At 44.7% G+C, this 10,872-nt stretch overlaps 1 protein-coding gene across 1 annotated transcript; it reads right to left on the bottom strand.

Moving 5' to 3' along the window:
* Positions 1 to 318: 318 nt before the first annotated feature.
* On the bottom strand, positions 319 to 10,589 carry CAVIN2 (caveolae associated protein 2). The gene is made up of 2 exons (XM_021531361.3): positions 10,188 to 10,589; positions 319 to 2,882 (listed from the first exon to the last, which is right to left on the bottom strand). The coding sequence occupies exons 1-2, from the start codon at positions 10,578 to 10,580 to the stop codon at positions 2,097 to 2,099; spliced, it is 1,179 nt and encodes a 392-aa protein (XP_021387036.2). The 5' UTR covers positions 10,581 to 10,589; the 3' UTR covers positions 319 to 2,096.
* Positions 10,590 to 10,872: the final 283 nt, after the last annotated feature.

The raw sequence follows: 10,872 nt of genomic DNA, 5'->3' as shown, positions 1-10,872 counted from the left end.
ATCTGTGTGCATAAACAGAACATAGTCTTCCATATAAATATGCTTTCAAGACTATTTAGAGTATTAGGAGTATGTTGCAGCCCAATAAAAAGATGCGGATGGAGCCAGGAGATTTTGGAAAGTGCCTGAGTAGGTTTAGATGGGCTAGAAGTGTCTGGAAAGCAAAGCACCGGTGTTTGCATTGCTAAATAACAGCATAGGATGAGAAAGAAAATAGTATAGATACAACAGGGACATGAATTGAAGTAATAAATACCTGACCTTTAAATTTCATCTTTGCCAGCTTCTCACACTGCTTCTCCCAAAGACTGACGTGGCTGTGGTTTATATTATGCTTTTATTTGTCATATTTGTAGTTAGTTACAAGTAAAAATTATTGAAATCCACTGTAGTTAATACAAAATAAAAATATAGCTGCACGAGTTATGCCATGATTTTTCTTACAAACAGTATCTTCTATATGATACCATGCACTTAAGAGCTTAACTCTTAATAGTACTTGCCTACAACTAACTTCCAGTGTCATTTACTGGTTACAGATATTATCCCTGTGGAGTAATACCTGTTAATTATTTCATAATGGTACTTCTGCTGTAGCTTGTATTTCCCCTGTAATTTGTGATTCTAAACACAAAAGGAAGCAACCTTTTAGTGCAATGTTAAGTATCAGTAGAATTTTTATGTATATAAAAAAATAAAAAAAACCCCACTGCATAAACAGCCAAGGATGTAAGGGAACTGTTGTGGGTATTGTGCTTCCCTTTCCTCCCTTGCCCCTTACCTTTAAGTGACAGGAATGAACATTCATAGTGAACAAACTGCCTTGTAACCTCTCATTTTCAATTAATTTTGAAAAATTACAGACTAGTAATTTTGAGAGCAGGCGGATGACTTTGATCAAAGTTGCTAGCAGAGAACCAAATCCTGTGGCTTTGCAGGCTCCTACTTACGTAAACTCATCCCTTCCATGAAGTTCAATCCATAACACATTGCTCCCTTTGGACATGACTGAAAGAGTATTTCACCTTTTTGAAGAAATTGTCCTTACATCCCTGTAATTATCTAAATCTCCTGTGTAGATATAGCTCTATATACGAAGTAATCTGTAAAAAGATAAATTATGCTATTTTCAAAATACTCTGAGATACAAAGTTGTGCAGGTGCAAAATTTGATAGTATATTGCTATAAAGACTATGAATTAATTAGTGTTATCTGAGTATATATACTTTAAGCTGGGAGTATAGACTGAATACTGTGGGGGGTTATTTTTGCTTTTTTTACATTTCATAGCGTTTCATATTTTCTTCAGGATACCTTCATATTCCTATCAAATACTTATTTTTTTCTTTTCAATTTCTGAACCCTTAAAGGTACAGTAACTGATCACACATTCATGCTTGTCATTAATGTATTTTCATAACTCTGTTAAGGTTGAAAAATACTTTTTCCCTCCCCCACCTACACACAGTGATTTCTTCTAAATGAATAGCGAGCAACTACTGGCAAAAATCTTTTCCCCATTGAAATGGATGGAACGGGGTTTTCAGCTTTGCCCTCCAAATACTCTGCTCTTTTAGTCCTATGGTGCCATGGAGCAAAGCCCCAGACAAACTGTACGGTGTGTGCACAATTACTGATGCTGTTGGTATTCACAGAGTATGGCGAGGCAACTGAAATCAAACATTCCCACTGGTATTCCTACATTTACATACAAAACTACTCGCAGCGCTGGGAAACGCTGGGGGGAAGAAAAGAGAACAGAAATGCTTGGGTCTGGACTACTCTCCACATGTTCCTCTGGCCTAACTCTTAAGAAAGCCAGATGAGCAGCTCGCTTCTACCAGACATCCTCTCTTCCCACTAGTACCAGCAGGCAGCACCTCTAAATTCATGAACACCAGTGACTCGGCCTAAAACAGAGCACGTTGCAGCTTTGCTCGTTGACCTTGTCCACTCTGCATTCCAACACGATGCAATAAATTATCACTGCAGAGGAAAGGATGGAAGAGTTGCTTCTCCTGCCTGTGCAGCTGAAACCAGTTCCTCGCCTAAGGAAAACCATGTGTGCTGGCAGGTGAAGGGGGGCTTGGGCTGCCTACGCTGTTTGGTCCACCTGCAGGACGGCTGCTTGGGTCGTTTCTTCATCAGATTGCTCCATCTCCCCTCCAGCTGGGTTGTTTCTCTCATCGAACAGTTTCTGGCTAGAGACTTCCAGAGGCACCCCGTACTCTTCGTCATCTTCCACGATGGAGAGCTCGATGTTGTTGTTCATCGCGGCCTTCCCTTCCGCTCTGGCCTCCTTCTCCAGGGAATCCACGGCTGCTTTGCCCTCCTCGGCCAGGGAGGTGGTGGGGGTCATATCCGAGTGCATGTCGGCGAAGGAGACGTCGTCCTCGTTCTCAGCCTGCTCGTGGCTCGCGGTTTCTGAGGGCCTGTCCTCGGCTTCTGCCGGGTTTTCTCCTTCACGGCCTTTCTTGGAGCCGAATCCCACTTTGAAACCCGAGCCCTTGGCAGAGGAGGATTTCTGGTGATGCACAGTGAGTGATTTCTTGATCTTTTCTCTCCGTTCAGGCGACACGATCTTTGTGCTGATCTTGTTCATCTTCTTCTCGATGTTTTGGCGGGAGAATGCTTTCTTGAGGCTGTCCACCTTCTTGAGGCTGGATCTTTTAAGTTTCTCAGCTCTTGATTCTTCTGTTTTCTCCTCCGCGCTGTCATCCAAGTCATCTCCCTCATGAAACATTTCATCATCTGAACCCAGCTCCACTGTGTGCAAGGTTTCTTCCAGTGTTTTGTTCTCATCCACAGGCTCCTCTTTTCCTTCTGTAATGCTAGGAATGGGCTCTTTTGCAAAAACACTGGCAGGGATCTCATTTTCCTCCTGAAAGAATTGACAATATTTGAGTTTCATAGTTTACAGAATACAAATTTAATAAACAAAGCACAACCCTGAACAATTATTCCCCCCCTCCCGCATGATGAGATGAATGCTGAGCGTTTACTGAATCATTATCCAGCAAAGTTTAAAACTTCTGAGCTGTCAGCTGTAAGACTACTCTTTTAAAGTGACTTGGGATGTATGCAGAATGGAAATCTGTTATTTTAATTTATGTTAGACACTCTTTAATGAGAGTTTAGCTGTCAAATTGTGCACCTGTCCCTGGGTGGGGAGGGAGGTTGTACAGCAGACCCCTGAGCAGACCTCCAGAAGCCACAAAACCCCACAGGGCTCTCAGTTTCTTGAGCCAACGACTGAGAATATCCTGCAGAGGTGTTTGGGGCATCTGGGAAGTATCTCAAATGTCAAACGGAGTTAGCACTTTTGCCATATTCCTGGAAAATATATGTTGCTGTTAGAAATGGATTGTTGATATTGAGAAACCATGAAGTTTATGGTGTTTAGAGTATACCCTATTTTACAGCTATTTACAGGAAAAAAACACCCAAACTAATAAATTTTGTTGGTAAACATTAAAATGTGAGTAGGACAACTCCTTGAAATGTAAGGATACAAATTTATGGTATACAAAAATAAAGACACCATACCACATAGAGAATAGGAGCTTCTAGCTAACAGGGTAAGTATTGCTTTTTAGAAACAAAACCAAGAAAGGACAGAAAGACTCTAAAAACAAAACAAGGGCAAGGGCAGAAGCTGCAGGTCATAGCAAGCAATGTCTGTGCCCACTGAGTGCAGAAGCTCTGCAATCCCAAGCAGCTCAGAGGCAGCACAATGAACACTGTTCTGTGCAGGTTTGCAGGCATCTGCCCATGCAAAGAAAATGAGGCTCCTTGCACACTCCCTTCTCCTCTCAGCACTTTGAGCCTCAGATCTGCATAGTCTCTACTCATTACCTTTTTTATCACTTTCAGACAGAATGCATACAATTTCATTTCCTCACATGCATTGGAAGGATTTGCTTTTCCCTCCTCCCTCCACATTTATCTTTAGATACAAAAAGCAGTAAGTGCTGAGTGAAAATGGTTGTAATAGTCTCAGATCTGTCCCTAGTGGGCCTGAGTGTACAGTTAAGGGGAAAAAAGGCCACATACACTTCCAAGTTCATGCTCATTATTTCAGGACTGAGCATACAGTTGTGATCACTGCAGAGAAAAGTGTCTTGGGTTAAATTTGCTGTCAAGGCTGTTGTACATGGTTGTTTAGTCTGGGGAAGAGGAGGCTCAGGGGTGACCTTATTGCTTTCTACAACTCCCTGAAAGGAGGTTGTGGCCAGGTGAGGTCAGGCTCTTCTCCCAGGAAACCAGTGACAGGACAAGAAGACACTTAAAAAGTGTGTCAGAGAGGGTAGGTTGGACATTAGGAATAATTTCTTCACAGAGAGAGTGATTAGACACTGGAATGTGCTGCCCAGAAGGTGGTGGAGGTGTCCCTGGAGGTGTTTAAGAAAAGAGTGGATGTGACACTTGGCGTCATGGTCTGCTTGACAAAGTGGCCTTGGGTCACAGGTTGGACTCAATAATCTTGTTTTCAGCCTAATTGTTTCTGTTGTTCTGTGATTCTATTAAAAACAAGGTCTACTTTGTTAGCCCTTCTGGAACCCAGGAATATGCAATAAGCAGAATAATTTTATACCATATATATTATATATATATATACATACACACACACACACAGTGATTTGAATGTGCTGGTTAATATCCTGCGTGGATATAAAAATGAAAAGTATACAAAAAATGGATGCTGGTTGGCAGTTTGTACATGCTTTATTCCTTTGGGCTCTGCACACCTCTCTGGGCCTGTGGCCTCAGTCAGATACACTGGCACATAGTTTTTTTTTCCTCTGCCTGCAGTGGAACATCTAATGAAGCCCACACTCTTCTCCTGACACCTATTATGTTGTTGCAACTGTCAGCAACAGTGACCAAGATAACAAAACAAAGGAAACCTGCACCAGTTTTAAGTGAAACCAGCTGTTAACTGCTGTACAAATATTTATATTTTCTCTCCACTGCAGTTAATGAAATGTAGATTACATGAGTGGGTGCAGCATTGAATTATTCCCCAGAGCATGAGAACTCAGTATAAAACATAATTTTCATGTCTAGTGCATTCTTTCCAAACCTAGGTAATCATGCAGAGTTTTAGACATCTGAACATTCAGGTATAAGTACCCGAGTGGTATAGAAAACTCTGATTTTAATGAGTAGAGAGGTGGGTTGTTACTTTTTAAGTATTTTATCTAGGAAAGTGGTGTCATATGAGTTTAATCACAGTGCAGTCTGAGCCAGAGATGGGTCTGAAAGGTCCTTCTCAAGGTCAGTTTAGCTCTGTCTAAACTGAAGTGCTGCATGCAGCCCCTAGAAGAATATGGATACAGATTTGGGTACAATTTTTATCAAATTTCTGACCCAGTAGAAGAGAGACTATCAAGCTACCCATGTTTATAAAGGGAAAACAAACAAAAAATGAAAAATATACTGCATAATAATGAGCTAATGATTGAATTAAAAGCAGATCCTAGGTGGTCTCTGGCTATCAGGCAGTACTGGAATTCAAGTGATCAGCCCTCTGTCTAAGCTTCCTGCATGGCTCTGGACAACATCAGCCTCTGGGCTTATTTGTGTGCTTATAAAATGGGAATGACACTCTTCCTATGTCATGTTTCCAAAGGACCTTAGGATTACAGGAACTATTAAAATGTAAATGAAAATAAATTAAGTAAAATGCTTTGAAAACATGAGGGTGCTATAGCAGGAATGCTCTGTGGTGGAACAGACATTTCTATTTCAAACATGGTTACTGATAACGTTGTAAGTGGGCTAGTGATAACTTTTTAGTCTTACAAGTTTATGTGACAGCTGTATTTTGTTTTTGATACATTTTTAAGCAGTCTGCTATTTCATTTAGGAAGACTGGAACAATACACTGAAAAATGCCAGCTGTTACAAACTGCATAACTATTCTCCATGCCAAAAGAAGTAGAACTTTGATCTTTTCTTCTTGATCTAATCTAAAATTCTAAGAAAGCAATACACCTTTGTATTTTCCACATCTGAGTTCAAAAACAGCCCTTGCATTTTTTTTCTCAGATGGGCTTGACTGTAGGTAGCTAGCTCCTCTGAATTTTATTTTTCCATGTAGGAGATGAATAGAATTGTGGAAATCCTCTGCATAAAACAACTCTTGCTAACACTAGTAACACTTGCATAGTTAAAATCGGTGCCTTCCTTGTGGCTTTTTTCAGCCATCCTTGGGAACTTCCTGCAGGTCACAATTTCATCCCTATCTGTTACAAAAAGGAATAAGATCTGTAACAGTGTACTATAAAACTGGGTGGCCTGAGTCAACAGGTAGTTAATTTACTCAGGAAGTGCTGATTCTCTGATGCTGCATGAGGGAAATCAATCTGCTTTGGTTTGGCTTTTTTGTTATATTTGCTGTACGAGGCCATGACCTTCAAGAAGGAGAGATGGCATTTTCCCAGTCCTGCTCCTCTGTATATTGCTGTTATATGCCCAAATTATCACTAGCCTAAAACTTGTTTTGCTGCAGAAAATAGGTCAAAACATGACAAATCCTTCTGAAACCAGGTGCAGCTCCTTTCCTTTGGACAAATGCAGCTCTGCAGGCTTGGGTGTCACAGTGGGGAGGGAGGGCAGGCAGGAGCAAAGTGCCACCAGCCCATTTGCACCCTGTGCTGGCTGGGGTGGTGGCTGCACCGTCCCCTGACCTCCCACAGCACAGCTGGGCCAAGCCCAAAGAGCCCTGGCAGGTATTTCTGTCATCATTCAATATCAGAGTATTCTCCCTGCAAGGCTCCAGTGGGGAATACAGCATTATCAGCTTGTAATTCTTCTGCTTCCCTCACTTGTTCATTTGTGAGATTGAAATTGCTTTTGCAAAATATTATTGCAGTGATCTGAGCAAGAAGATACAATAAAATGGCTCATTTTTGGTGCCCTCCTCTTGCTTCATTTTAGGATGAAGAATTTACCAACAGCAGCATCTGAAAAGGACTTGAATATTAGTGTGGTTGACCCCAAGCTGCAATTTTGACTTATTTTATCTGTCCTATTTCCATGACATTTAACCAGAAAATATGACATTTAATTGAAAAAATTAAACATGAGCCTTTTTTTTAATCTTCCATTTTGCTTTTGCAGCTAAAAAAGCAAACAAAACCCCCCCACCAAACCAGAACCAAAAAGCTGGTCATGTGGCATGAACAAAACAGAGGGGAACAATGCCAAAGCTTAACAAGGATTTTTAAAACAGTCACTTCAGTGTTTTGCTGAATTGCTGTGTCATTTGTAATAACTCTTGCATCCTCTAATTCTTTGAATGGAGCTCCCTTAAAATATGCCACCAATTAAAGAAATATATGCAGACATTCTAGAGAGAGAAAACGTAGAAGTTTTAATGGAAAATATGTAAATAGGTGAACTTTTCTAAACACAGTTCATTCTCAGTGCATATGCAGAGGGAAAACTGATGCTGGCATGTGGCAGCACAACTTCATAAAATGCAGAGCTGGAGCTCAGCCGTGTGTTTTGGCTATGCTCAGTGCTCCCACCAAGTATTAGGAGTTTGGGGTATGTGGTGAATGCAGAACTGAATCACAAATGTGAACTTTTATTTTCATATTGAGCTGTCTCCCTAAGCTGGGGAGCTGCTTCTAATGAGGAACATGCTCTGTGAAGTTTGGCATTGTTTTTTTCAGTAGAAAAGAAGGATCCCCCAGCTGAAGAGGAGTCTCATACATCCAGATTCCCTTTTTTTCACAGAGATCTGGCGTCAATATGGCTTCATTACTTTGACTTCTCCTTCCTGCAATTGTTTTCCTGTGGATTCCTGTGCAAGGCAGGACAGAAACCCAGCCAGCCTTCTGTTTTTTCCCCTGTGCAGTTATCCTAGCAAGGCAGTGGCCCTGCTGACTACCAGACCATCCCTCCTCCAGCCTGAAAGGACATTGCTGGAGGAGGGACAGTCCATGCTGCCATTTAACTGCAGGAGCAATTCCCAGCTCAAAGCTGATTTTTTTTTTTCTTTTTTTGGAAGTAAATTTAACTGCAGCGTTTCTTTTTTTAAGTCTTGTGCTCTTGACCTTCATTGGCTTGGGATTGGTTAAGTTCATCATCCTGCACTGTGGTGACATATTTTCTGGTGAGAGATGGGAGCAGAGTCACCTAAATCCCTGTAAAAGCTGTGCAGAACAGACCTGCTGTCCAAAGGGACAGCCAGTGGATTTTCTTTATTGTTGTACTGGGACACGGGCCTGTGTTGTTTCCTTAGGGTTTGTGCAGTATTAAAGAAAGGTTCAGAGGTTTAAACAGGCCTTAGCTTTACACCCCTATTTAGTGTCAGGAAACAGACAACTCAAAACCTTCTTGGGGATTTTTCCTGTTGCTTTACCCCTCAAACCCTTCTTGGGGATTTTTCCTGTTGCATTACCCCTCAAACCCTTCTTGGGGATTTTTCCTGTTGCTTTACCCCTCAAACCCTTCTTGGGGATTTTTCCTGTTGCTTTCACCCAGTCCCTGCAGATTGCTGCCAGTGGAAGATCCCCAGCCGAGGTAATGCCAACTGTCCTGCACACACAGAGCTCTGTTTGTCTTTCCTCTCTGCATTATGTCATCCTAAAATAGTAAATACCGAGTGCTCTGGAGGAAGACACTCCTTGCAACAGCAAGGCCTTAATTCTCACGCTCAGAGGTATGAGAAATGTTAAAAATGACCTTCCCCCAGGCCTCGCTGATGTACCCACCCCACAGGACAATGCCCAGGTCTGATCCTGGAGGCAGGAGTCAGTCATTAGCTGATGGGGCCTGGGAGATGGCAGTGCTTTGACAGACAGTTATGGATCCTAAATTACTTGCAGAACTGCAGAGAACATGTGTCTTTTCATTTACCCAGTCTCTGGAATAATTTCCACATTCCTTCTGGGGTGGAAACATGCCGCAGCCCCTCCTCTTCTGGCCTGACAAGCCTGGACAGTAATTTGGGAGAACAATAAGCAAGGAGGTGGGAGCTTCCTTTCTGGGGGAATTGCCTGTGCACTAACCAGGCCTGCCAGCTTTTTACAATCAAGCTCTCTTATTTTGGGAATGTTTAGGAAAAAGCCCCAACAACCCAAGGAGCAGAGCGAGTGGCTGACAGAGGTAACGCCCAGCTGACAAGCTCAGTATGGTGAGGTGCCCGAGCTGTGACTACCCCAGCCCAGCATTTGCTCTCCTGCCCTCCCTCAGCGATTTGTGGAGGCCTGTCTTTATTTTTTTGAAATGTGTGAAAGTCACGTCCTGTGTTTAGTTAAAGCTCACGGCGTGCTCTATCCAGACCATTGCTTAAAAAGGGGAAAATATGCAAACTGGATGGACTCCCAGGAAGCTGAGTTTTTAAGCTGAATTTTTAGCTCATCCCTGAATGGGTCAGATCAGTCCTGCAGAGTGAAGCAGGGCACAAGGAGACAGGGAGATGCAGCCCTGCCCCTCCCCTGCTTCCAAAGGGCAGAGGCAGTGGCAGTTCTTAGGGGCATTTCTACTGCAAGTTTGCAAAATGGGCTCTTTCCTCAAGTGTGCCAAGAGTTTGCAAAAACACAAGGGCCCTTCTAGTTTACTTAAACCCCAAAACATGCAACAAAACAAACCTTTCCCTAAAAATATGCTTGGGGTTAGTAAAACACAGCTCTTTCCCTTCATTTGCAGAGAATAAAAGGTGGCAGTTCTCTCGTGCGTGCCAAGAGTTAGCAAAACAAGGTCTCTTTCCTCACAATCGCTAGGACTTAGCAAAAGACAACTTTATTTCCAAGACTGCCAGAGTTAAAGAGAACATTTTATTCTGTTCTTTCCTAAAGTTTGCTAGAAGTTAGCAAAAAAACCAAAAAACCACAAAGGGAACAAACTGCGTTTTCCCCAAGTTTGCAAGAGTAAAGAAGAAAGTTCTTTTCCCAGACTTCCTAAGAGTTAGGAAAACATGCTTTCCGCACGTCCACTAAGAGGACAAGTGGGCGTTTCTCCTGAAGTCGCTACGAATAAGAGGGCACACATTCCCCAAGTTTAAGAGTTATCAGAAGACTACTCTTTCCCCAAGTTTGCTAAGGCGAAAAGGTTTTTTCTTCCAAATTTGCCAGGTTAGCACAAAGCCAGCTCTGGTTTCCGAGGCTGCCGGGGTTAGTAGCAGTGAGCTCGCAGCAGCGGCGGCTCCCTCGGCCGGGAGCAGGGCTCTCACCTGGAAGATGAGCACCTTGAAGCGGTCCCGGCGGAGCAGCTGGGCGTGGTGCTGCTCCAGGCGCCGCACCTGGTCGCACTGGCGGTCCAGGCGCTCCCGCACGGCGCGGGTGTGCGCGCACACCTTCCGCGACTTCTCCAGCAGCTTCTCCACCGCCTCGCCCGTGGCGCCGTGGCTGCGGCACAGCTTCACCAGGTCCGCCTGGATGCCCCGCACCGCCCCTTCCAAGCCCCGCTGCCTCTGCTCCATCTGCCGCTGGTGGCCTTCCACCGCCTCCAGCATGGAGACCAGCTTCTCCAGCAGGGCCAGCACGGTCAGCGCGTTCACCTGCCCGCCGCCCGGCTCCGCGGCCGGGAGCGGGGGCACCGCGCTGCCCGCCGCCGCCTCCCCCATGGCTGCAGCGGCCCGCACGGCGCGCCCGGGCCGCTATTAAGGGTGTGCCTCCGCCCTCCCCCGGGGAGGGCTCGGGCAGAGCCCGGCCCCGGCCCCGGCCCCGGCCCGCCCCGGGAGCGGCGACCGCCCCGGGAGCCCGGTGAGACCGGGAGCAGGGTGTGACCGCCCCAGGCAGCGGGCTGTGACCGGGAGCCGGCGGTGACCGCCCCGGGCAGCGGGCTGTGACCGCCCCGGGAGCCCGGTGAGACCGGGAGCAGGGTGTGACCGCCCCGGGCAGCGGGCTGTGACCGGG

This window comes from Lonchura striata, chromosome 7 (assembly GCF_050655825.1).
Source record: "Lonchura striata isolate lonStrDom1 chromosome 7, ASM5065582v1, whole genome shotgun sequence".
In the NCBI taxonomy this organism is placed as follows: domain Eukaryota; kingdom Metazoa; phylum Chordata; class Aves; order Passeriformes; family Estrildidae; genus Lonchura; species Lonchura striata.
Note: the sequence above shows the minus strand (reverse complement) of the source record. Positions and strands in the feature narration are given on the sequence as shown.